General features: G+C 33.7%; 3 protein-coding genes across 6 annotated transcripts; 2 read left to right on the forward strand and 1 right to left on the reverse strand.

The window, feature by feature from the left end:
- The first annotated feature begins 118 nt into the window (after positions 1-118).
- Positions 119-4,598, forward strand: LOC113491986 (26S proteasome non-ATPase regulatory subunit 12). 2 transcript variants are annotated; one of them, XM_026869235.1, is made up of 9 exons: positions 119-236; positions 302-391; positions 631-747; positions 1,149-1,261; positions 1,524-1,902; positions 2,150-2,373; positions 2,793-2,949; positions 3,636-3,799; positions 4,054-4,598. In XM_026869235.1, the coding sequence occupies exons 2-9, from the start codon at positions 332-334 to the stop codon at positions 4,190-4,192; spliced, it is 1,353 nt and encodes a 450-aa protein (XP_026725036.1). In that variant the 5' UTR covers positions 119-236; positions 302-331; the 3' UTR covers positions 4,193-4,598. The 2 variants fall into 2 exon arrangements, with proteins under 2 accessions (XP_026725036.1, XP_026725035.1); XM_026869234.1 differs by having other exon boundaries at positions 316-391.
- A 603-nt stretch (positions 4,599-5,201) lies between these two features.
- LOC113491987 lies at positions 5,202-11,391 on the forward strand. Its single transcript, XM_026869236.1, has 9 exons — positions 5,202-5,619; positions 5,875-5,997; positions 6,272-6,376; positions 7,427-7,581; positions 8,401-8,562; positions 9,420-9,526; positions 9,690-9,801; positions 10,450-10,580; positions 10,972-11,391. The coding sequence occupies exons 1-9, from the start codon at positions 5,452-5,454 to the stop codon at positions 11,139-11,141; spliced, it is 1,233 nt and encodes a 410-aa protein (XP_026725037.1). The 5' UTR covers positions 5,202-5,451; the 3' UTR covers positions 11,142-11,391.
- A 434-nt stretch (positions 11,392-11,825) lies between these two features.
- Positions 11,826-27,335, reverse strand: LOC113491985 (inositol polyphosphate 5-phosphatase E). Of its 3 annotated transcripts, none has more exons than XM_026869231.1 (10): positions 26,370-27,332; positions 26,144-26,263; positions 25,837-25,965; positions 25,058-25,215; positions 24,029-24,301; positions 18,614-18,714; positions 18,271-18,396; positions 17,845-17,962; positions 15,860-16,007; positions 11,826-15,271 (listed from the first exon to the last, which is right to left on the reverse strand). In XM_026869231.1, the coding sequence occupies exons 1-10, from the start codon at positions 27,020-27,022 to the stop codon at positions 15,157-15,159; spliced, it is 1,941 nt and encodes a 646-aa protein (XP_026725032.1). In that variant the 5' UTR covers positions 27,023-27,332; the 3' UTR covers positions 11,826-15,156. The 3 variants fall into 3 exon arrangements, with proteins under 3 accessions (XP_026725032.1, XP_026725033.1, XP_026725034.1); XM_026869232.1 differs by having other exon boundaries at positions 15,860-15,998; positions 26,370-27,331; XM_026869233.1 differs by lacking the exon at positions 26,144-26,263 and having other exon boundaries at positions 26,370-27,335.
- Between the last annotated feature and the right edge of the window lie 18 nt (positions 27,336-27,353).

Below are 27,353 nucleotides of genomic sequence, written 5' to 3' on the forward strand. Positions count from 1 at the left end.
AAAATGATTCACAACTTGTTTCTTCTAATTACGAAAAGTAAAACTGTAATTGACAATACAATAAGACACGAAGTCGATTCGAAAAAAAAACAAAAATGTCAAGTCAACAAGTCAAGTCATTGTCATTGAATGTCATAGCCGTGAGTTTGCATTACCGAGCATTTTAGGAATCTAATTCTGAGACTTATTCTTGTGTTTACTGAATATAAATAAGTTTTGAAGTTTAATCTGACTAAGTAATTACCCTATTTTTAAAGTTCTTTCATTTTTTTCTCCAATGTATTCCTAAAACTAATTAAAGATAACTTGTTTCAGTTCTCAAGCTCTAACAATGTCGACAAACGGCGATATCAGTAGTCTTGATGCCAGCGGCAAAATTGTGAAGATGGAAGTAAGTTTACCATTATTTACATATATCTCCAATGCAGCTTTTGTAAATACAACTTAAAAAATCATAATTTAGCTGGTTTGTATTTGTTTGGCTTAATTAAACAGTCAAGAGTGCTTTACACAGCCAATTCAGCTGTGTGGCAAAGCTTGACCCATAAATACTGTTATTCAAAATATTTAAACCATAAGTTTTAGGTGCCAATCTATAAGTAAACTCTTTGTTCACAAACTATTTTACAGGTGGATTACAGCACTACCTGTGATGAGAAAATTCCCATGTTGAAGTCATGGGCTGCAAAAGGCAAGGTTCAAGAAGCAATAGACCAGCTGTTGGCATTAGAGAAACAAACTAGAACCGTGAGTGTACACTGTCTACGTACTACTGAATGGATTTGGTGAAAGAATTTCAGTGAAATTGGTATCTGAAAGGGTTATGTAGTACTAAAAACCTACTGCATAACTAAAACCTCTTTATTAAGACTTGATCATGTCATTATTACATTAAGTGAACTTAGTAACACTTTAATTCTCTTTTATACTTTTTAACTGACACAGAAAATTTTATAAAATAGTTTCATCATGATTTCTACACATGGGCTTTTTCAAAGTGGCCCAGGATAGAGAATCCTTTAAAGATTTGGGAGAGGCCTTTGCCCCGTTGTGGGATACAGTGAGCCATAACTATAATTGATATGAATATTTATGCAAATCACATTACACAAAATGGTCTGTTCCACATTTGTTACAATGTGTTATAGGGTGCTGACATGGCTTCCACTGCAAGAATCTTAGTAGCCATTGTTCAAATATGTTTTGAAGCAAAGAATTGGTCTGCACTCAATGATCAAATTATTCTTCTGTCTAAGAGAAGGTAAGTCTGATAAAAATTAGATTTTTTTTTTAAAGTACCCTTTAAGGAACTTTGTAGTAATAACTACAATTTTCTTCAAAGCATTGTATGTAGTCATAAAGTGCATAACTTTATAACTGATTTTTTTAGATAAAATTGATATTTACAATTCCATGAATTTTTATGAGCTAAGCTTTTGTACTATTATGTTATTAAACTAATTTTTACAAATAGATCAATATTTTATGTTACAAATGTAAATATTTAATTGTATTATTTACAGGTCACAACTTAAACAAGCTGTTGTGAAAATGGTACAAGAATGTTGCACTTATGTCGACAAGACACCTGATAAGGAAACAAAAGTTAAACTAATTGAAACCTTAAGATCCATTACTGAAGGTAAAATTTATGTTGAAGTTGAAAGGGCCAGGCTTACGCACATCTTAGCCAAAATACGAGAAGAGGAAGGCAATGCAACGGAAGCAGCTAAGATCATTCAAGAACTGCAGGTTGAGACCTATGGGTCTATGGACAAACGGGAAAAGGTTGAACTGATTTTGGAACAAATGAGACTGTGTTTGAACATCAAGGATTATATCCGCACACAAATTATCTCCAAGAAGATTAACACTAAGTTCTTTGAAGAAGAAGATACAGCGGTAATTATAATTTTACAAGTCTTAAATTTTTATTAGGCATAGAAACTATGAACTCCAGTATTTTACTACCTTCTTTAATATTTTGCTGATATTAATCCTTTTGAGTACTACAAGATTTATTTTTTTTAAAACCTTTTTTCGATTGAGCATTCTAAATAAACATAAACAGTTTGATAAAGAGTAATTTTGGTTTTTCTTCATAACATTCACATAAAGGTAACCCTAAATTTAAAATTTCTCTTTCCAGGAACTCAAAGAGAAATTCTACCGGCTAATGATAGCTGTTGACCAACATAACGGGCAGTATCTATCCGTGTGTCGTCACTTCCGCGCGCTCGGCCAGTCCGCTGGCGCCGACGCGTTGATCGGCAGCGTCGTCTTCCTCACATTGGCACCTTATGACAACGAGCAGGCTGATCTAACTCACAGAGTCAATGAAGACAAAGATCTCGATAAACTGCCTGAATATAAGTATGTTTTTCCTACATACATTTTTTTATACAAGTTTTAGAAGTTTTAGAAGCTTTTGTTTTAGCTGTTAGTTACATTTGCATGTATCAATAATTATAAAAGGTTTATGAAAACGGTATGAAATATAAAAAGGAAGTCTGTTTAATCTACCTGTAAGTTTAAGGACTTCACATGCAGCAGTCATTTATCGCCATATTGAAAAAAGACACAGCCAAGTTACTTTCTTCAAAATATTTTTGTGTGTAAATTCCTATTAGTAATGACAAAGATAGCATGTCACCTAAGGACGTTACTTTTCTGTACGTCGTTCTTAAATACGACTGTTCCACTTTTAGGGTCAGGTCATATTTTCTTTTTTGTCAAAAAGTTAAGAAATAATTCGTAACTATATTGATATAACTTATTACAAACGTTTTCAGACAACTGCTTGGCTTGTTCATCAACCCAGAAATCATCAGATGGAACACTTTGTGCTCGACATACGAGAAGATGCTCCGAGGTACGCCTTACTTCGATTCCTCTGACGAAAAAGGACAGGAGCGCTGGAACGACCTGAAAAACAGAGTTGTCGAACATGTAAGTCACATTTGTCGTTATATTCTCTTACTAGCAGTCAAATGTATAAAAAATATTATTTATAATTAAGTACTCTAGTTGTTTAAGTATAAACATTTTTGCTGGAGACTAAACTCATCATATATCCTGATCTTGTGTAAGCATATTCACAGAGAAGTATCAGAGTCGCGCACAATGGCATTGGCGTGGTGACCTCAACCAAATATTCTACATAACGCTGAAAAATGTCAAATAGCGTAACACATAAGAGAGACATTTAAACTTATTGTCGTTCGCGATTACGGCTATTAAATTAATCTTTAAGTCGCTTCTTAAAAGTAGCATAACTTTACTCACACTCCTTAAGCACTTACCCAAAAATATAAATAAACTAGCTCGCGGCTTCGTCCGCCTGGATGTCGGCTATAGCTGCAAAAACTTACCTGTTATCGAAGTCCGATAAAAGCCACCTTCATATCAAAATTCATCGAAATTGGTTTAGCTGTTTTTGCATTTACAATATTACTCTGCTGGGGAGTTTGTTGCGCCGTTTCTTCTCTCACAGCAAAAGCACTTAGGAAGCGGTGACGGGTGGGCAAAACTGGGTGCTGTCAATGTAATTTGACCTTCAAAAAGTGCTACTTAGTAGCCTAATTTGAATAAATGACTTTTGATTTTGATTGTAATTTTAAAACTTTCCTCAACAGAACATTCGTATAATGTCGATGTACTACACGCGTATCACGCTGAAGCGCATGAGCGAGCTGCTGGGCCTGAGCGAGACCGAGACGGAGGAGGCGCTCAGCCAGCTCGTGGTCAGCGGCGTCGTGCGCGCCAAGATCGACCGCCCGGCGGGGGTCGTGCACTTCAGGTAACAATACTTACTTGACAAGGTGTTTGTTATAAAGTAGACACCTGTAAATTGTAAAAAAAAACAGTCTCCACATAATACTTATTACTAAAGCTACTAAAGCTATCCTACTCTTATTTATATAGTACCTTGCAATATTGTAACATATTTTTTTGCTAGAAATATCTGCAACTTGAGTGTATATTCATTGTACATGGCCCGCCAGGTCATATCAAAAAATCAATAAATTACAAATAATGTATTATTTGTTTCAGTTTGAACATGGACGCATCGGACCGTCTTAACGAATGGTCAAACAATCTAAACACGCTGATGCAACTTGTGAACAAGACCACTCATCTTATCAACAAGGAGGAATGTGTGCACAAGCATCTACTCGCGACAACCGAATAAATAGTATAGAACCTTCATTTTAACCGTCAACGGATACCTTAAGGCGTTCGTATTATGACGTTTTAAAAACCCATAGATTTCATTTTGTCTCTGTCACTCTCAAGTGGCATGACAAAGATGGCATTACATAGTGACATACATTTTTCTTCTGTCAACGTAAGCGCCACCTCGACGCCGATCACGGAAACTGCAAAGGCATGGAGCTGTACACATTCAATTTGATTCCTTAGTATAATGGTTATTTAAAACGTCACAATGCGGTCTCAACTCGCATTAAATATTTCACTGTGTGAAATTACTACCTACCTATATATTTTCATGTAGTATCGTATGTCTTTTGTTTTTGTATACCTACATTCGTTGACGGTCATTTGTAACAATAAATCTTGATGCTAATTTAATATAATATTCTGCATTTTATTTTTAACTGTTTAAAATTAAGGTTGGAATAAATACTTAACTATAATACAACATTTTTAATTGTTTTTAAAAGTATACCTGCGTTCGTAGAAAAGAGCATCTGATATTAAAAGTCGCTTAATAGTTTTGAGCTTAGTTAAAATGACCACCATACTACGAACTTTTTTAGGTAAAGGCTATGGAAATAAGATAAAAATGTCTTGAGACTAATGTTGTAAGGTATCCAGTTTTTTAAAAAACATTAGTGAATTATTTATAGCGGTTTACGCACGCGAAATTATCGGGCTGTCCGAGTAGTTTCGGGCCCAATTGACCAAAGCGGGCTCCTCAATCATGAACGAATGACTGCAGTTGGGTCACATAATACATTAGTGATACCTCATAAATACCGAACATAACACGAAACAACTCAATACCTTGGGTAGTAACACTACCTAGACCTCTTTCAGTTTGCTTATCACCTTTGAACAGGATTCCGATTAAGCAGGCGCTTGACGCGTTATCTTAACAAAGTCAGTTAGTTCAAAGGCACAATTAATTATCGACATATATCATGTTCTTACTGATAAGATATCTTGCTACGGTACCTGGGTATTATACTTAGTCGTGTAGTAATCCGCTTTGAAGATACTACTGATTAAAAATTAAATTATTATATTTCGAATATTAATTTAAACGCCGTCTTATTAGTTATTACTCGGTGCGTGTGTGTGTGAGAAGTGTCAGTCTGCATTTAATTTGACCTCTAAGCGCGATTCAATATCGGGCACTAATGATTATCTAATAAGTGATTTAATATAATTTTATTCGAATATAGAAACTAGTCGAATTCTATTAAAATGTCGCTCTCTTTAATATTAACTTTTATAATTCCTGTGGGATTAGTGTTGTTTTTTAAATTAATTAATAAGCAAAATAAGCCGCCGATATGTGGAGTATATCAACAGAATACCAAATTCTTCTGGTTCAAATTTGCTTTTATGTACGTTGTATTGCAGCTAAGACAGGTATGTATTTTTTTTTAATTTTTGATGATATGAATAAATGACACGTTTGTAAATTTATTTCTTGGCTTCATTTCTAATAAATTAATAAAATTTTTGAAATCATCTGTTTTTCTTGCCGAGTTATCGTGATTTCACTGCTTTACTAAGGGGAAGCGGGTTCGATTACCGCACAAGACATTGCTATTATTCAAGTCTTTGTCATTTTATGGGAGTAATACAATTTCAGTCATAATAATCTCAATATTCTGTTCACAGTTAAAAAATAGTTGGAGTCGACAAAACGCCGTCGACACTGGCAAAAGTGATGATGGTAATATACACGTTCACACACAAGATGTGGCGCTAGAGAGCAAATACAATCTTAATGGAAATCCCCAGGTAACAAGTGTATTTAGCTATTTTAATATTAGAGAATTTTTATAGTTTCTTTTAAATGGGAATTGAAATCATCAAAAGACTCCTCCCGCTTTGGTTTCATTGGAAGGGAATGTCAGAAGAATTTTAAGTCCCAATTCTAGCTCATACACGAGTTTAAATATATCGCACGAATGGCAAAAAAAAGAAAAAAATTTCGAATCGTTAAAAAATAGATACTTTATACCCAAATTCTTTGTAGTTTGGACTTGTATATTAAATTATGAATCGATTTCAGGCTATTGATGCGGTTTATTTCAATGGAGTAAATCCAAATGGTGATGCTGTTATATGTGGACTAGCAAGGAGGCTTACGAATGTGGACTCTTTCCTTTATTTAAAGGTTGGTATCGTGAGGCAACCTGGATTTTAAGTATGGTATCTGTAATAGTGAGGAGGTCTGATGGTAGTTCTTAATATGGGACGAGCAGTGCGAGATATAGGTATAGCTTGCTTTGATATTAAAAAATGGTCTAGACCTCAGAAACCTAACCGTACCGAATCGAAGAAAATTAAAAGCCAATTCAGTAACCAAATCGACGTCGGCTGTTGGCTACATTGGTAGCAATTGCTATAAAATTGTGTTTCACATTTATATTTTTAACAACTTTATCAAAACGCTTAAAATCTTTAAGATTCTCTCATCATTTATAACCAGAAGATTTACCGATTATGCATTCGTGATCCCTGTTCATTCCCGGATGTTGCAAGTTTCCAAATGTCTAGACATTATCAATGTTATTATCAGCTTGCAATAAATATAAATTTATGACAATATAAAAATAAATCTTGCTATCTTTAACTGCTGGTGACTGTTATCACCAGGCAAAAAATTGAATTAAATCGTTTAAAAAATTTGGCAATTCAAAAGTTAGTACCTAAAACAAATTTATAATTCCACTCTCGTGGTACATACCTAAATACCTAAAATGGTTAAAAGACGAGGAATCACGACATTTTCCTTTGCGTGGTTTATTATTTGTCCAATAAATTAATTCTACACACAACAAATTTGAACGTAGGTATCTACCGTTCCTTAGCTTATATGTTTTTTTAGTTTGTTATTATAGTAAAAAAATGATAGCTATGACGGTTCATGCCATACAGCTTGGTGACGAACGGACAGACAGCGGAGCCTCAGTAATAAATAGGGTACCTTGTTTATTCTTTGGGTAGAAAAGTTGTTTTCAATTGACATCGACTGACAGACACAATGCGGTTAAAATAGCACCGCACTCACGCGAGGCCGTCATAGAAAAAAGATTTTGGGTCAAACGTACCCCTGAATCATAACTTTAGAATGCGACAGTGTCTTATCCCAACTCAGAAGGGATTTAAAAATGCAGGAAACCATCGTGAAAATTGATTATCAAATCCAATAATGTCTTTGCAGATAAACAGAGAGGAACTTCTGCTGTCTCCTGTGTTGCCAGACACATATCAGATCCAAAACAAGGATGAGGAAGGCGAATACAAAATAAATGGACTGGAAATTGTTAACTTTATTCCTATGCGAACCTGGAAAGTGACTTACAATGGTGACATGAAGTGAGTTGCCTTTACTTTTTGATATGGGGTGTAAATTGGGAATATTAAAGTCATACACTTTAATATGCCTCGGATTAAGCCTTCAAGACTACAAATCTAACGAATAAGAAGATATTATTATTAAATGATATAACGGTTGCACACGCGTATTTTTCGGGAGTGCCCGACTAGTTTCGGAGCCAACCGAAGTCCGCCACTAAAAAACTTCGGTCTCGTCGCGGCCTTAGCTGGAAGAGCAACATTTTGGGACTAGTATATTAAGCTATCTGCATTATCAGTTCATTCTTAAATGCCCTTTTTAAGAACCTTAAAAATAAAAATGTTGCAATCGGAATTTTCCAAGCAATTTAATCAAAACGTTAGCCTTTTCCGGTTTTTCAATGGTGCAGGTGTTAATTAGCTTATCACTGTCCTAACTATTTAATCATTGTAACCAGTCGCACTGATTGTGATTAACTGTAATCATTCGCACGGTAAGAATGATGATGATAGTTGACATTTTGTTAAACGTGCATTCTATGTATAAAACCTAAATATTTGATTAGCTTTATGAGTCATGCTGTGCCATGATAGTACGAATTAAATTAAATCTATTAATAATTCGTTTTGGTAGCGGGAAAAAGTACTCGAAATGGGTTTTTATTAGATAATAGGAACTTACAACAGTTCAATATTCTACCTCAGCAAAATCACTCACCAAAAACATTGTTGTTAGGTATATAAATCATTTAATGGACTTATAGCTTCTCAAAAAGCATTTCCGATAGAAAGTCATGGAAATGTTAATGTCTTAACAACACAAATTATTATTTGTTACAGGCCCAGAAACAATACAGAGAAATCTCTGAAAGTTAAAGTGGATCTTATATGGAGTGCTGTGTTTGCACCATTCAACTATGACAACCAAATGTCGCCCAAAGGACTAGCGAGGGACATGGCCAGAGAGAAATGGTCCCGAGAACACTTCAAATTACTCGAAAAGTAAGAAATTTACCTTGTAAGCGGAATGATCTAGAAGTTTAGGAAAGTTCCTTGTACCGTCAGTAACAAAAGACAAAGGTGACTGCCAAATAGACTCCCAAGCGACTTTAAGCTCAATTTTCTCGTAGTAAAAGATTACTTTACTACATTCTGAACCAAGATTTTGCATTATTGCCTATCTTTTTAGGTTAACACTAAAACCTTTTATGGCAATATACGCTTATTAAATATATTTACCTACCTATGTCATAAGGTTAATCGTATAACCACATGGACAAAGTCGCAGGCAATAGCTAGTAATCTAATAAAATTAATAATCTTATCACATTTTCTAATAGCTATACAGACGTTATGAGATTAATGATTTTGTAAATAAATATGAAATACACGAAAGATAAAATTTGACTCTAATCTAGATACCAATCTAAAATTGTTACTTGATGGAATAATTTCAATTGCACCATAATTAGCAGTTATGTAGATTTTTTTTTTATTTTTTGCTGTATAACTATTACCTATGCTGTAGAAGCATGACTTTATTTCTTACTGACGTTTATTTAGTTAAATCTCTCTAATGTCATAAATGAAAAAGGTTTGCCGTTTGTTACCTCTTTATGCTTAAAAGGCTAGACAAATTTGGATAAAATTTGATATGGAGATAGATAGTTGTCACCCAGCTTTAACATCGAGTTATACAACATTTCTTACTCCTTTGCGCTAAAAAGAGGCTTAAGTAGCTGCAAAAACAGTTCTGACTTCTGACGCTGAGGGGTAAAAAAGTTTGAACCCATACCCGCCGCGAATAAAAGCTACATTTAAAAACAGTATTTTTAAAAACATGAATCGAACTTTTTCAGATTGCATCAAACGCATTATGAGCAAATGGGTGTCCTCGACGGAACGGTAACCATTGATGGCAAAGAGACCCCGATCAGTATACCAGCAGTCAGAGACCACAGTTTTGGTAAATTAACCCTTAGAGACATTGAAATAAGTTTAATTATAAGACGATAGAGCAAATAAAAATAGTAAATAGATTAGTTTTTTGGAACTAGAAAGAAAAGAGAAGAATCATCAAAATACTTTTATAGATAAGGGTAAAAATTAAATACATAATTCCATTACAGGTCCATTCAGAGATTGGCGTACCTTCCACCGCTATGTCTACCACTTTATCTTCCTTGAAAATGGAGACCGTATGGCTATTGGAACTGTTTGTCAACCTGCTATTCTGTCACAGTAAGTAATTATGTTCCAGTATATAATGGTATATAATACATGACCGTTAAGCTTATTGCAAAAGGTTGTAGGTTCACCAATATCTTTTCGAATTCATGTGCGTATGAAGTAATTTTTATAAAGAAACAGTGAGATAGCCGACACACCTGAGAATGTTTCTGCGGTTTAGTGTAAAGCTATGTCATCGGCCGACATACATATTTGATACGGATATTGTACATAAGGCATTCGATAAGAAGACGTAATTATACACCAATAAATATGATAGTATATTGCAAATACAATGAAATTACTGTAATTGCACAATGATATCAGGCATTCCCGAATATTTTATCAAACGAAATTCTTTTGAACAAAACCGTTTGTAGACCTTATCAATGTAGTTACTGGGCCCCAATTCTGCTTTTTACACTATTCGCATTACCCTAAGCATTTTTACAACATAATAATTGGAAATTCAGTACGGGACGAAACACTCACGGTCAATACAAGTGCTTAAGTTATAATTTTTCGTTTTTACACTTTGATTAACCGTATAAAGTCAAAATATCATATAAAAATACATCACTTCAAAAGAATCTCGTATCTACTCAAATAATATCATTTATTCTCAACAGCGAAATAATAATACCATTAATTACATTACAGTCTCACAATTGGTTACCTCTGCCGTCAATCTGACCAGGCTGTGTTGTCGGTGGAGTCCAGCGACTTCCAGTTATACCAGCATGGAGAACACCAGGTCCTGCCCAGAGATTATGCGTTCAGTTTTAAAGCGGGTATGTATTAAAAAGTTGTCTTTATTTTCCAGTAGTGGTATAGAACAGAATGATACTAAGGACTAAAGTGATAAAGTTAAGAAAAGTAGCTTAATTAAATTAGGAGGGTAGTTCAATAAAATGCGTATAAACAAGTTAGGATTGCTGCACACGGGTTGTGTAAGGTTGCAACTATAAAAGGCGGCCATCGGCATCTATATTTCCTATACTATTTAACCATTTTATATGGAGCTACAATCGTATGCGGCAAGTGGCTATAAAATGTATGAAAATCACAGGATATAAGCTGTATGCCACGTTTTTGCGGTTCCCGTGGCGCGTGTCTGGCGACCTGTAGATCCAATAGCCAGCGAAACAGCATTATAATATTTTTTATTCTTTTATTTTGCAGGTTGCCAATCATACACAGTCCGTTTACAAGTAAACGATGAAGACACTTTCTACATTGGCAAGTCACGAGAAGCTAAGTTCTATGAACGCTGGTGTTCAGTCGATGTCAACGGTATTAAGGGAAAAGCCTGCGTTGAATGGCATTACAACAACCAGGCGGAAAGCTCTTGATCTATAGCTTTAAAATTAACTCTTAAAGCAGAACTGTTATCATGGTAGAAGTGAGATGGCGTTACTTAGACTATTGTTGTATCTCGCTTGCACAATGATAAAAGTCCTGTTGAAAGACCTTTAGTAGATGGTAAACGAAAAGCCGCTGCACCGGTGTAATAATAATGAGTGTTTTGACAAGTTTCAAAATGTTCCATTGTTTGATTTTTTGCTGTAGAATAAATCTTTGTTAACATTTTGTGATACGTAATTGGTTGTTATAAAACTTTGTGCGTAGAGACGGTGAATGCCAATTAATGTAATCTACGTATTCGCGGTTGCCGGGGACTGATTTCTACATTGTTTATCGAAAGACCTTTAATTCACGAGACGAAGCAACTCACACCGTACAGTCGTAAATTATTACTCAAATATATCAGATTTTTAATACTTGTTTTTATGGAAAGACACGCCAACTTATTTACCTTTTAAAAATATCTAAATAAAGGAGTATAAGTTCTTAGTTCGCCGGAATACAACTGCCTTATTACATTTAGTGGTGTCAACTGTTGTTGCTGACTGTACAGACCTCAGTGTGTATTATTATACGTATATTACCGTCGTCGCGTTTACGTCGGATTAAAGACATTTACTTTTTACATAATGTTAATCGAAAGGTCGGTATTAGAAATAAATAAAAACATAGCGAGGAAAGTTTACTATATTTAGCATAACATTTGTTTGACTTAAGTAAGTTATAACTTAAGTATATCTATAAAATATGGACTAGCAATATAATTCACATAATGACAAAACATTTCATTGAATGAAAACCATAATCATTTCACACTTAACACTAGATTATTGCGACAGAATATTTATTATTAAATTGATATTAATAATGATATTTTATTTATTAGATATTAATAAGTTACACAACAAATAATTTTAAATTATTTCTTTTTATTCAAGTCAAATTTCACCGAGTTATTGCTGTATGTGAGATTTGAAAATAATAAATGTTCCATCGCAGTCATCTCACAGGGGTCTATCCAAAGTAAAAAATAACAATATTATAACTTATGTTTTGTTATTTACTATTACAGAAAAAATCCTTGTACAAAATAAAAATTGATAGCAATATAATCTTTGTTTGTTTTCCATACACATTTGATATATTTTTCTCGTATACAATTATCCAAGATATTCATTCGAGTTCCATGTTGAAATCGTGTATACCGAATGTGTATACCAACAAAATAACATTAGGTATGTATGTAGATATAAAATCCTTATAAAACATTGTACTTTTTTATCGAACATCATGTATTATCCAGCCTCAGTACATATCTTTGTGTAAATAATTAAAATATAAGTGGAAACAGAAGAAATAACTACTTAAAACCTTGTGCGATATTAAATTTATTTTACTACAGCATGATGCTAAAATAAGTGTCATATATAGCAAAAAGCAAGTTCTAATATTAAATTATTGAAATATTTAAAAGACGATCAAAAAAGTTTACACGCTCAATAATATTTAAGGACAATCGCAAGCACAATTCTATTATAAATGATTCAGTAACTTCATAGAAGGTACTTTTCAAATATAATGTTAAACATTGTGTCTGTGACTGTACTGTTTTAGAATTTACACTTATACTGTAAATAACATTGAAGCTATATTCAGGGTTATCCCGAAAAATTATACATTAATATGTTACGTACAAGTATGGAAGACAGACTGATTTAAATTTCTGACATCTTTAAATTTTGAGGGCAATTTTAAACTGGAGATTTTTTCATATATTTTTTTTTTCCCGGATTGAATATTGAGTGCTTGTATTGGTAAAGTGACTAATGAATATCCTTCGAGTACTTTCTGGCTTATTATAATTTGGATGTCGATATACAGTCAGACAATTGACGATACAAACCTACGCCTAGACGAACTACACAGTCAAAATTTTATTCTTCATCTATCAGACTAACTGTCAAAAAGTTATGAAAAAATAGATAAACACGTAACTTTTTATTTATATTTAATCCCACATATTTAATAACATCAAATCTGCTACAACATTCTAATTTTTTTGTTCGTCTCATATTAATCGGGACTTTTTTTATTTAAGTCAAAAATACGAATATTAGGATTGGTCAGTGAGAATTTTGTATTAATACGAAATATTTGATACTTAGTTTGGCAGTATCCTCGACTGGCACCCAAAGAGACTTACATAATGACAAAATAACATTTCCATAGATTTCCTACTCCAAATAGAATTTTGACAAAAATAACTTGTTTCAAAACGCTATTTCAAGGAAAACTTTTGAAAAAATTATTGATGTTAGTCTTCATAAAAGAAGTTATATTAATGAATAACAAACGCTGAATACCACAAACAAATTACTCTATGAAAAATGACACTGATTTTCTATATTCGACATATGAATGAATAGACGAACTGCCTCATAACTGTTAGAATTTTTAAACATTATACTAAAGTATATTAAATATTCAAATAAACATGTACATAAAAGTTTGCAACTTTATTTCATATTTCAACATCTCATTTAGTTTTATATCCTACAAAACGAAGGACGTAATAACGGACGAAATTGCGCCTTAATTTTGTGCGATAATGTATTGAGACTGGCGAAATTTACTGACATCTATTTGATTAATTTCATTTGAAGAAGCTTTTCGTTGAAATATGACCTTTATTTGTGTACTATAACGTCTATATTAAAATGAATGCAGGAAGATGAAACCTTCCTTTAGCCACATTAATGATGTAGTTAAATTTGGACTTTAGAAGTTGACAATAGGGTTCACATTCGAATGGAGAGCTTAATTAAAGTATCAAAGTCAAAGTAATATCAGTAAGTCTCGGTATTAGTCTCTAGTGAGATCTCAGAGCACTGTATAACTATAGTTATTAAATTAACAGTTTAATTATTGCGATACTATAGGTAACTGGAATGGACATCAGACTAGACGAATACTAATCACAGCACCTAATTAACATAGTTTTTATCAACATTTAGAAATGTTCATAACATCTCGTACGACGGTATAACACAGTGATATAAGGCAGGAAATATTTTAATTAAGTACTGTTTTAGAAACCCCACGAATACCTACGTTTATGATAATATGGGCATGGCCTTCAATAAACGCCATATTTTGTCGCCTACAGCAGTCCAGCGTGGCGCTGCGTAGCCTCGCACCGTAGACCGAGTAACGAGGCTTACTATGATCTCTTTGCCAAAATGACGTCAATTTAATTTACACAAAACATTACACGGTAAATTTCTTCTGTAACATTATGACGTGCCAAAATGGACGCTGTAAGCAACCTACGTAGTTTATAGATGACCACAACCTAAAAGCTCACTTTTCTAAACAGGATTTAGATACTAGACATCCAAATAATATTTCACATAAATTTTATTGCTAAGCTATAGCCAAAATGATTATGTGTAAAGCCTAATATTAATTTGATGAATAAAAATATGCATACACTAAACAATTTAGCTCAATGGAATTATAATATAATACATTTGTAAATAATATTAAATTGCTACTTTCATATAATATTATTGTAACGAATACTGATGTATTTCATTATACTGACTAGATGTCTTTTTTGTTTATTGAATGAGCATTTCATAAAATAAATAAGCATAATTTATAATCTAAAAATCGTCTTTTTCAACATTGCACTCCAGTCCACTTACACTAACTTAGGGCGTAATAAATAAATAATAAAAATAAAACATTTTGAAAATTGTAAATGAATAACAACAAAAATATAAACCTCTTTGGTAAACGCAATACTTTTTAATACATTGGCATAATAAAGCCTTTTTGGTCACGATAAAGTCAATCAAAAATAAAATTTGCGCACAAAGTGTCGCTTATTGACTTTGATAAATTACTTGATTTATTTTGTTGGGCACAACAGTAATATTGTTACAGTTTAGTATCGAGTCGAGTACTGAGAATTTCCCTTACGTGTCGGTTCAGTCATTGTTATTGAACGTTACATACCGCGGAGGTGCCGGGCGCGTGGTCCAGCAGCGCTCTCCGCCGCTTGATGCCCTCCAGGTACACCTCTCTGTTGAACAGGCCGGCGGCGAGGGGCACACTGGGGGATAAACAATTATTGTATAAGAACTACTATGCTACTTACGAAGAGATTTCAATAAAAGTCATCGATCATCTTACGGATCATCATATAGAGGACGTGGGTTCGATTCACACGATGACCATATTTATAAATACCTAACTATGTTAATCAGATACTAATCATAATACAAGCTTTATTTTGTTAGGGACTGTGAAAGTTGTGATTTTCAGCATTCTTTATGACCATTTCATCATTGGCCTAGCCTTTTCTCAACTATGTTGAGGTCGGCTATCAGTCTAACCGGTTTCAGCTGAGTACCAGTGTTTTATAAGGAGCGACTGCCTATCTGACCTCCTCAATCCAGTTACCTGGGAAACACGATATCCCTTAGTTAGACTGATTGTCAGACTTTCAAGCTTCAGAGATGTATGAATAACAGCCGGGACCCACAATTTAACGTGCCTTCCGAAACACGGGGGAACTCGTTATGACAACGAAGGTCACCAATCTACGGACCAACCGCGTCAAGCTTAGCTTAACCTGTGATCCATTCACTTATGCGGTTATAGCTAAGCCACGAGCCCACCAAGAACAATAAGTACTCACACATCAGTCCCCGGCCTCAGCATGGTAGAGAACAGTCCCCAGACGGGCTTGTGGTCGCTGGTGCAGACGGACTGCACGGAGTTGTACGCGAGGCACTTCACGCCCGACGTCACGGGGACCGCGCTGATGCGACGCAGCCCTGAAACAACTTACGTATGCAAATAAACGACGATTACAATGTGAGTTTGTACACAGGTCGATCGTATATTTCATGTGTTGCATGCATAGATAAATAGAGAAAACAGATAGGAAAGTTATTTTATAAGAGAGAGAGAGAGAATATTATTGATATTGCTCATAGATTTTAGACATAAGAAGAGACTAAGTCTTATGAAATTGTTAAACTGAACTGAAACTTATGTTTTATCATTAAAAAATTTAGGCTTTTCTAAAATGTTTGCAGATTATTTGTAATTTTAAAATAGAAGTAACCACTTACCTGCGCAGATATAGATAGGTAAGCTTCTTAAAATACACACTTTGAGTTATTAAAGCATACTTGTGAATGAAGCTAAAGCAAGAAAGAGAGTGGCTAAGATAACTTGATTAATAGAAGAGATTACATATTCGTCATTTGACAAAGTCTTCGTAGGAAAGGTGTAATCAATTCAACTCATATTTGCGCGCTGCGTCATGTGTGGGTAGCCGTTGTTAATACACAGTGTGACAGTGGCACACAAATTAAAGCTTCCCTAATAAACAGTCGCTGTAAATCGCACGTACACATAGTGCCGCGCGCATAAATGAGTTGAACTATCTGTACTTACTTGAATCCCTCTGGACAATGTTGCGGAATACCTGTTAAAATCTGATCGCCCTAACTCCTTCCCTATTGCTAAACCCGTTGTAGGACAATTTTTATTCAAAATAATATTGTGTATTGTATGGCTTATGTATGCTTAAAAAGTTTGGAAAGAATTTAAATAAAAAAGTCTGTATTAGAGGATTACTGTACCGCATGGTTTTTGGTACCAGCCTATATACGTCCCACTGCTGGGTACAGACTTCTATGCGTATAGATTTTAATATTTGGAATACATGTTTCCTCACGATGTTTTCCGTCACCGTTAGTCAGTGGTGTCTTAGAATAATTAAGGATGTATATATATATAACTTTGAAAATGCCTGCAAATCGTGACATTAAAGCGAGAATTCTGGTATTCTCCTCCTCAAGCATTAAAGCTTCTAATAAACAAAATGTGAAAAGGTAGCACTACACAATGCCAATTGCTGTCAAGTCATCACCAAACTCTTCTTGGAACTCCGAAGCAGCGTCGAAATGAACCTATTACTATATCATGGAAAAAAACTAAAAAATAATTAATGAAACTACATGTAACAAGATTAGCACTTTGGAGATTATCTACATATTTATGACATGACGTCACGTTTCAATGGAAACTAAAGGCCTATAGAAGTAAAAGAATCGAGAGAAATCGTACGAGTGAAATACATTACCGGTAATGATATATCAGCTCTGATACCAGATCTATTTAGACCCGCAATGTATTACAACTCACGTGATATTTCTCGCCTCAAAACGCCTGAATACATATTTTGCTGTTTACAATTCTTATCTATGTCAACAATGTGTCAACAGCCAAGATAAAGTTAGTAAACACCAAATATTCCGTGTAAAATGTTAGTGACCATATTAAGCTTACAATACTCTTACTGGTTTAGTTATGTACAATGAACTACATATGTTCTAAAAAGCATTTACTTGAGGCACCGTCAGCGAAACAAGTCCAGTTAACAGTATCAGATTTAAATTACTCAAACAAGAAATTTCTTTAGATCGATTTTAAAAACAACCATGATTTCAGAACTTTACTGAAAATTTACTGATCACTAATTCTAAATACACTAGTTCAAATTATAATTACAGAGCGTCTTTAGAAAATTGTTAATCTGATTATGTTCATCGACTATTTTTTCTGATGGTACTGTATGACTAAAAGTTAATTTATGATATTAAAACACACCTGAGAACGCAGAATTCGAGTTCGCAGTCATAGATCTTGCTTTGTACAATATCCTGTCCGTGTAGGCCGGCGCTCTTTGTTTGCTCGATGTGTCGAACTGTTGACTACCCGGATCGTACTGAAAACAAATGTTACATTTTTAACTACTTTTACAACCCATTTTCAAAATAGGAACACATTTTAGAAAAGTCATGAGTCCTTTTGACCCTTTAAAATGTCGAATAATGTCAACAGTTATTATTCCTGTGACATCATAAAATCACCGATAAGAAATTGACATTAATAAAATCGAATCGAATAAGACAGAATATTTCAGATTCAAATTAGGAATAGCGGCTTCCTCATTTTTTTTTTCATAACCTTTAGACATTGTTGTTTAAGAATTAGTTATCTTGTAGTGTTTGTAGTTATTTTAAGTTAACACACCTTGTAAGTCGGCGGGAACGTGATAGGTGCTTCCCTGAAGTCCCTGAAGGCTGCGCCGTCTTCCAGCACCGCCGTCAGCTGATCCGCGTGCAGCAGCCCATGTGGCAAGTGGTGAGGTAACGGGAACTATAATCGGACATGAATTATGAATTTGAGATACAATTTTGGGTAATTTGGACAACATTAGGAAAAATATTTAAGCCTTTTTAGTAAAGGAATCAGAAGAAACTAGGCACAAAACCAGTCTTAATCATAGTAGGGCTTGTATACGCATTGCGTGCGTTTGCTTTTCCAAAATTATATCAAAATCTTGGTCAGGTTAAGTGGAGCGGATTAAACGTACTTGTGTTTGTTCAATCCATCGCAACACGGCTGCTCGAGGTTCACCCAATCTGAAGTTTAGATCGCCACACCAGAACACGTAATCGAAGTTATTTGTAACGTCTGAAAATTACAAGAAATATGTTCAGACCTACATAACATATAAAACACCAAGTTTTCAGAGTAAAATTGTCAATCAACTGCCGAACATAGTTTGGAATTGAAATACATTAAATATTTTATTATATATTGTGTTTTATACTTTAATTCGCGAACAAACACACGGTACGGAACATACAGCGTCGTCGCCGAAACGAAGCCGAATGCACCGTCCAGCGAAATCTTAGCCAACTGTAGAAATAGTACACTGTCTGCTGATGACAAACTAGTTATATGTATAGGGGAAAATGATCGTAACTCAAACCAAACCATATCTCAATTGCAATATATATTAGATACATTCAAAAATAACACTATAATTGTATTAAATGTCTTAAGTAACGCGTATTTAAATGTAAATAAATTGAATTACTCCATAAAAGACATGTGTAAACAGTATAAAAAATGCCACTTTTTAAACAAAAAAAGTACGAAATTGTACGATATCTGTCATTCAGTGAACTATATTATAGATTGTTGTGATTACAGTGATAAATATTTGAACCCTAGTGAAATTCGAAACTGGTTAGCGACTAACAAATCAAGTTTTAATGTAAACACTAGTTTTAAGGAACCTAGGAAAGGGACAATTCCCTATTACTTTAGTCGTCTTCAAAAAAATAGCCACATGGAAACTATAACCCCTCAACTGGAAGTAAAGAGTCCAAAAGGGACCATACCCTATTACTTTCCTGTTATAAACAAGAATAAATCATTTTTTCGAGCCCAAAGTAAATAAGGAGCAAAATTTTAGAATACTCCATCAAAATATTGCTAGTATCCTATCAAAGAAAGAACTATTAGAAATAACGATTCAAGAGTTAAAAGAAGTAAATAATGATCCGGATGTTATATGTCTATCTGAAACATTTATAAAAAAAGGTAACGAAAATTACGTCAAAATATATAACTATACAATGGCTTCTAATTTCTCAAGAGAAAAACAAAGAGGTGGTACTTGTATATTAATTAAAAAGGGTTTGAATTATAAAGAGTTAACATTTGTAAAAGGTCATGCAATACAAAACACTTTTGAAGCCTGCGGTGTAGAGATAGTTTGTAATAAATTAGTAATTATATCTGTTTATAGAACACCTCAATCAGATCCAAATCAGTTTTTAACAAAACTAAATTGTCTTTTACATGATCTGCTGAGAAAATATAGATCTAAATTAAATTTAGTAATAGCCGGTGATTTCAATATAAATACTCTAAGAAAAAACAACATAACTAATGAATTACATAGCCTGGCAAATAATTATAACTTGACAATACACATTAAGGTACCAACACGTAAATTGACCTGTATTGACCATATCCTAAGCAACATCTCAAATGCCACCTCAACCGTGCTACCTCTACATCTTTCAGATCATGATACAGCACAAATGTTGAGCTTCCCTACTAAAAACAAACCGTTAAAATTAGCAGCATACTATATTTTCAAAAAAGACTACAGCATAGAAAATATCCGAAAATTTAAGGAATGCTTGAAAAGCTTGACTTGGGCTAATATTCATCTAAATACCGATTCAAATTCCGCATTTAATGAATTTCATGATTTGTTGTGTTTATTTTACAATCTTTGTTTTCCAAACGTAAGAGTTAAGGTTAATACTAATAACAAAAATGCACAAAAATGGATAAGCAAAGGTCTTAGACAATGTTGTAAAACTAAAAGAAAACTACGTTATCAGTATTATAAAAATAAAAATTCAACTAATAAAGCCAAATATAAAAATTATTCTTATCTACTAAATAAATGTGTATATAGCTCAAAAAAGAACATAAATATTAAATATATTAATGCACATGATAACAAATGTAAAGCAACATGAACTGTAATAAAAAATGAAATTAACGCTACTAATTCCAAAGAGAATATAGAAAGCATAAAGCTAAAGGACACAGTTATTACAGACCCTTTAAAAATAGCCTCTATGTTCAATAACCATTACACTAACTTAACTTCTATTCCAAATCAACAAAGTGCTGACCGAAACTCTAGAAGAAATAAATATTACAACTCAATGTTTCTGAAGCCATTGCTAGAAAATGAGGTGCTACAAGAAATAATGTCTTTACGCAATACCAGATCTGAGGGATATGACGAAATTAGCACTAAAATAATAAAAACCTGCTGTAACGAGCTAAGTAAGATCTTAACTCACTTAATTAATATATCATTTTTAAATGGAATTTTTCCTGAGAAATTGAAGTTGTCCATAATAAAGCCATTGTTCAAAAAGGGAGATAAGGATGATATAAATAATTATCGACCAATAACTTTAATACCGATTTTATCTAAAATTTATGAAAGGTGTATGTATAGAAGACTGATTGATTTTTGCAATAAATTCAGAATTATAAGTGACGAACAATTTGGATTCCAAAAAAGTAAATCTACAACTTTAGCTACATTCTCTCTTATGAAAGCAATACTTTCCAATGTTAACAACAATCAAATGACCACTGGACTATTTTTTGATTTATCAAAGGCCTTCGACCTGGTATCACATGACATATTGCTAGAAAAGTTGGAAGCTATTGGAATAAGGGGACCCGCTCTACAGTGGATTATGTCCTATTTGAGTAATAGGAAACAATGCGTTAGTATCAATAAAATTAACAAAAATAGAGTCATGACATCCTACTGTTCAGAATATAGACATAATAAATACGGCGTGCCACAAGGAAGTGTGCTTGGCCCAGTATTATTCCTTATATACATAAATGACATTACAGAAATAACCAAACACAAATGCATCCTCTTTGCTGATGACATATCTATTGTAGTAGCAACTGATAAAAAACAAAATACCATTACAGATCATGAGCGTGAAATTAATAATACTATCAATAAATTAATACATTGGCTTGACGTTAACCGTTTAAAAATAAACCTAAACAAATCCGTCTATATCCAATTCAATAATACAAATAATAATAAAAATAACATTAAACTTAATATAAATAAACTCAATGAGGTAACGCATACAAAGTTCTTAGGTATAATAATAGATAAAGATATTAATTGGAAATTACATGTAGATAATATTAGCACTAAAATTAATAAATTCGTATACGCACTCAAGCAAGTTAAAAATGTTACCAATATGAAGACTGCCTTTATATCATATCACGCCTATGTTGAATCGATATTACGATACGGTGTTATAATGTGGGGCAATAGCACCGATATGACCAGAGCATTCATTGCTCAAAAAAAGTGCATACGATCAATTTGTGGACTAAAACCCGACGAATCATGCCGACCACTGTTTAAAAGACTTGGCTTGTTACCGCTCCCGTGTATCTACATTTACGAAATATGCGTATTCGTAGTTAAGCATATACAGCTGTTTAAAACTGCAAATGAAATATGTCCACGCAACAGACGAGATCCTTTTAGATTAGCACAGAGTGATCTACCAAGACTGACCAAATATAATAAAAATTGTCTTGCAACATGTGTGCGGATATATAACAAGATGCCAAGTAAATTCAAAGTATTAAATATAAGATTATTAAAGATTGCATTATATAAATGGTTAAGTGATTGTAATTTTTATAGTTTAAAAGAATTTATGGATTACAAATGTTAATGTATAAATAGTTTAGTTTCCTAAAAAATTTGCGTGCTATGTTCATCTTAGCTAAACATGCTTGTACAGTCAGCGCCAAAAGTCGATGAACAGAATCAACTTTACAAAACAGCTGTTCACACTAAAATGCCATAAGTTATAGTCGCAACTAGGAAACAAAATAGAATGTACACCAGAAATTTACAAAAGTCGTTAAACACGAGTATTTCAAAAGTATCTGTGCACTAGTATTCCTAATGTCGCTGAACATCATTCTATCAAAAGTCACTAAACAACAGAAAAAACAAAATTAGGCTAACAAAGTATATTTTTAATGTTGCCGTGACTGTGTTAATGTACCTACTTTTGACGCTTATGTTGTTGAGCTACTTTTGGGACAGTGCTTGCTGTATCTATATCAATACAATTTATAACTTTAAAAATGCTGGACCGATTTTGATACAATTTGAGTGGAGTGACATTTAAAAACATGGATATTTAGAATTTTTAATCCATTATTTTTTTGTAAAATATTAAAATAATATAAAAAAATATATTTTAAATTAAATTTATTATTTCACATATTTCATTTATTACTTTAAGTAATAATTCAAATGAAAATATTTTAGATATTGTTAACGAAACCTTCTTCTCAAAGTGAAACCTCCTTCAAGATCCTTAGTGAAACCTCTTTCGAACCTGGGATTTGACAAGCAGCCCGCTATAAAAAACATAAGCGTCAAAAGTAGGTACATTAACACAGTCACGGCAACATTAAAAATACACTTTGTTAGCCTAATTTTGTTTTATCTGCTGTTTAGTGACTTTTGATAGAATGATGTTCAGCGACATTAGGAATACTAGTGCACAGATACTTTTGAAATACTCGTGTTTAACGACTTTTGTAAATTTTCTGGTGTACATTCTATTTTGTTTCCCAGTTGCGACTATAACTTATGGCATTTTATTGTGAACAGCTGTTTTGTAAAGTTGATTCGTTCATCGACTTTTGGCGCTGACTGTACCTACTATATACCTATTTAACACCTTTGTATACCATGTTTAATGCAAATAAACGATTTATTATTATTATTATTATTAAAATGAGGATGCTATTAAATATATAGAATCAACTCGTAAAGGGTAAATAAAATGTACATCAAGAACAATAGTTCAGAAAACTCGATAGTTGTATTGATTGTGTGTTTTACAAAGTCATCATAAAGGAAATTGATATCTTATCTTCACAAACATTTACTTTGTTTTTGCTAACGGCAAGCATGTATACGCCATATATTAAGGAAAGTTTGGGTAATTAGGTCTCTAGCCTAACAAGTTCCTAAATCAAGATTTGGTTGTCTCCAAGCTTTTATGGTATTCCCCTAAATAGTTTCTCCGATTTTTAGTGGCCGGACGTACGTGATCTTCGGCAGTTTTAACAGATTGGAAGCCAACATCGACAGAACTTAGAAAAAGGCCAAAAATAACATTAATGCAACAAAACTAGTTCGAACTGCTGGGATAGCTGATACCACGCCAAAGCCACTGTGCGCGACGTGTAGGATAATCATTGTTGATACAAAAATACTTGTTCGAATCTGAGTGTCTTAAGCATGTGGCTTGAATGTTTGTGAAGATTAAATTAGTTAGTCTGGAGTCGAATTATTAAAAGAAAAGAACAAAACGATCCTCACCTTTACTTTTATGCCTGCACGGTAGATTTTTCGGCAAATCAATTGATCGAATTATCCTTTTGATATCAGACACTCGTTCCTTGACTTTCTCTTGGTGTGCAGTCAAATGGGCGGTTACGAACAAAAACGTCGACCCAAACAGCGCGAAGGATATTGCTACGGCACCTTTCGTACGAAATGCTGTACCGGGTCTGACAGACAAACTCGCATCTTCAGGTAGAGAACAGAACCAAATTAAGTCTCTCCTTATGAATACCATTAAGTGTATTGTACCTATAACAAAACATTTTACTAGAAACATCGATATATTTAATTTGATAAGTCATAATTATTACTGCAATTGCCAATGGAGGGTTGTTTAACACACATTTCTAGTGATCGTAGTTTACTCAATATTAAGTTTTATTTTTTACAGACATAGTAACTTTTGCATCAAAAATATAAATATGGATGATTTAATTTATCATACTATTATAATGGGATACCCGGCATAATGATTACTCTCGTAACGATATCTCCGCATCTAATGCTTGCATTTATTTCAATTTTGTTGCAGATGTGAACATGACAATAGCTATTTAAATCACGTTTATTAACCTTCATGTAATGGAACAAATATTCCTTATCTATAAGATACAATGGACATCATACTTGCATACTATGTACATCAAACAAATATTGTGTGATTTGAGGAAGTTAACATGTATAATAACATGCTAGCTCTTTCGACTGAATGGATTGGTTAGAATTTTTCTATACTTGTATGAACTATATAAATAAAATGAATAGCGTTTTAATAAGTACATTGGAAATGGTACTACCTACGGGAGTCTTTATCTCATCTTATCCCGAGCCCTTTATACACGAGCTAAAGTAAATCTCCGATATGTATCGTCTTTACGTGAAATCGTGCACAGACATGTCACCAATTAAAATTCATATCAGCTAATGTAGGTTAATATGCTTACGCTGTATGGGTAGTATGGGTATACATATTTACACATGATGTATGTGTTTGTACTTGCTTACCTAGATAATAAGAATGTAAAAGAAGGTGAGATGGTCCCAATACTTCTTGGATAGTAATCTCCCATTCTGAACGTTCAGAATAAGATTCCTGTGTTCCAATAGCGAATATATCTGGCACATGTGTTACTTGATTGGGGAAGATGAAATCAGCTAATTCTCTGTGAAAAGTTAAAGCATTTTAGTGTCATATTTCCTACAATACAATACTTCTTCCTCTGGATGCGACCAAAAAAATCTCTTAAAGGGTCTGCTTTACCCCAGCAGTGAGAGCTGTGAAAGCATTTATTACTCAAACGACGAAACGTTGCTCCGGTTGGTTCCGAAACGAGTCGGGTAATCCCGATATATGACCGTGTGTAAACCATTGCATCATTTAATAATGAATCATCCTCACGAAAGTTACTATAGAAATATTGTGAAAGTAGCTTTTGAGGAGAAATAAAGAAAAATCTTTATAATTATCATCTTTCAATCCCAAAAATCACTACTGTATGGATTCATGCTTCACTGGTAGTTAGTAGTAACTATTTATTACAAAAATTTAGTATAGCATTAGCCATTTACACTAAATTAAATTAAAATCAAACAGTAAAACGTAACATAAAAAAGCAATAAATAAGAAAATGTAACAATAAATTTTATGAAATATGAGCCAGACTACTTAAGGAATAAAAATGTATTTAAAGTCATAGCATCAGTACTGATAGGCAATCACCTATAAATATTCATAAATAAACTTAACAAACTCTTAATAAATTAAATAAAGTGCTTCTACTTACTTTGGTGGTGGTTGTCCATTCATGTTCCATGTACCAACAAAAATTTTAACTTCTCTATCTGGGAAAACATGCTCCAATTCTGCTGCTCCCAAAAGAGAATGAGATGCAAGGCGTCCATAGAGGTAGTTCCTAAAAAAGGACATATTATATTCAGTATATTGAGTCTTTAAACCGAGATCAAATAGGTTTTCCTCTACTACTAAAGAGATAACACACACAGGTTCGACATAACAGGAAAAGTGTACAAATAAATACATGTATATGGATAGGTACACAATGCTACAGTACAACATGAGTAATGAATAACCTTTCTCGAGCCTCCTGCGTTGGAATGAGACGCAGGACTTGTGCAGCAAGCAGCGAGTTTCGAGCTAAGCTGTCGGTGCTTCCCGCACGTGAAGCTGACCGTGTTATAGTCGACTTGGTCCTAGTGCAGACAATTACAAAAATAAAAAAGGAAAGATCCAACACCAATGTATAATAAATATGCAAGAACGTATTAAAACATAGAATTAGGAATAACATGATCTTACCTCCTTTTGCGGTCTAAGGAGCTACTCCGATCACTCTCAGGTGAGGAGGCACGATACAGCGGCTTTGTCTCATTAGATATTAAATGATCAGCTGATAATCTTTTAACAAATAATTTACTCTTTGGTTTAATTCCCTCAAAAGAACCTGAATGTTCAAAACACTTTTTGATATCGTCACTCTTTGGAAACTTCACTGTCGCCTTCGGTATTTCCTCGGATTTCGTTTGGGAGCAAATTGTTTGATCACTTATACTATTTGAATTGTTCTCTGGACTCCCGGGCATCGAGCGCGCCTCTTCCTTCGATACTTGGTGGTCAACCAAACTTTTAGGACGAGATCTCCTAAAGAAGGTTCGACAACATTTCGGGTTACTCTCTTCTTCGTGATGGGCATAGTCCACTCCATGGCTTACGTTGTTGCACAAAGGCTCCGCAGAAGAATTCTGCTGGTTTGGGGCTTCAGCATTGTGGTCCGCACTATAAGCACTCTGGGCTATGAAGGGATCAGCAGGAGAGATTGGCCGGGAAGAAGACTGGGTGAATTCATCGTTAGAATCTGTATCGACGAAGCAACCAACTTTTGGCGATTTTTTAACAAACAGACGTTTCCGTAGAGACAATTTTTGTTTCGTTTTTGTAGGAGAAGTTGTCATGTTTGGTTTTAAACCAACGGAACGATTAATTTATGTTACTAATTACATTTTTACTAAATATAGACAACATAACCTATTACGTCTCTAAACTGACATTTTGCGTTAAGGAAACTGTCAAATTCTTACATTCCTATTTCTGGGTACGTTCAAAAGATTGTGTTTAATATAACCAGTAATTTTGCGCAAATTTCACAATCACATACATAAATACTAGAACGTCTCCCACAAAATGATAATATCAAAAACATATTTCCGCTTCACTGAAGTTGTCATGACAACAGAATTTATACATACGTAATTCATTCAAGAAATCACTCCACAAGTACACCCA

This window comes from Trichoplusia ni, chromosome 3 (genome assembly GCF_003590095.1).
Source record: "Trichoplusia ni isolate ovarian cell line Hi5 chromosome 3, tn1, whole genome shotgun sequence".
In the NCBI taxonomy this organism is placed as follows: Eukaryota; Metazoa; Arthropoda; class Insecta; order Lepidoptera; family Noctuidae; genus Trichoplusia; species Trichoplusia ni.

Coding starts and splice junctions, on each gene's coding strand:
- LOC113491986 (XM_026869235.1), top strand. CDS start 332: ATGTCGACAAACGGCGATATCAGTAGTCTTGATGCCAGCGGCAAAATT. Junction 2,374..2,792: donor GATAAACTGCCTGAATATAA/GTATGTTTTTCC, acceptor AAACGTTTTCAG/ACAACTGCTTGGCTTGTTCA. Junction 3,800..4,053: donor GCGGGGGTCGTGCACTTCAG/GTAACAATACTT, acceptor TATTTGTTTCAG/TTTGAACATGGACGCATCGG.
- LOC113491987 (XM_026869236.1), top strand. CDS start 5,452: ATGTCGCTCTCTTTAATATTAACTTTTATAATTCCTGTGGGATTAGTG. Junction 5,998..6,271: donor ATCTTAATGGAAATCCCCAG/GTAACAAGTGTA, acceptor AATCGATTTCAG/GCTATTGATGCGGTTTATTT. Junction 6,377..7,426: donor ACTCTTTCCTTTATTTAAAG/GTTGGTATCGTG, acceptor ATGTCTTTGCAG/ATAAACAGAGAGGAACTTCT.
- LOC113491985 (XM_026869231.1), bottom strand. CDS start 27,022: ATGACAACTTCTCCTACAAAAACGAAACAAAAATTGTCTCTACGGAAA. Junction 26,264..26,369: donor TCCTTAGACCGCAAAAGGAG/GTAAGATCATGT, acceptor TGTCTGCACTAG/GACCAAGTCGACTATAACAC. Junction 16,008..17,844: donor CTCGAATTCTGCGTTCTCAG/GTGTGTTTTAAT, acceptor TGCATACGTAAG/TTGTTTCAGGGCTGCGTCGC.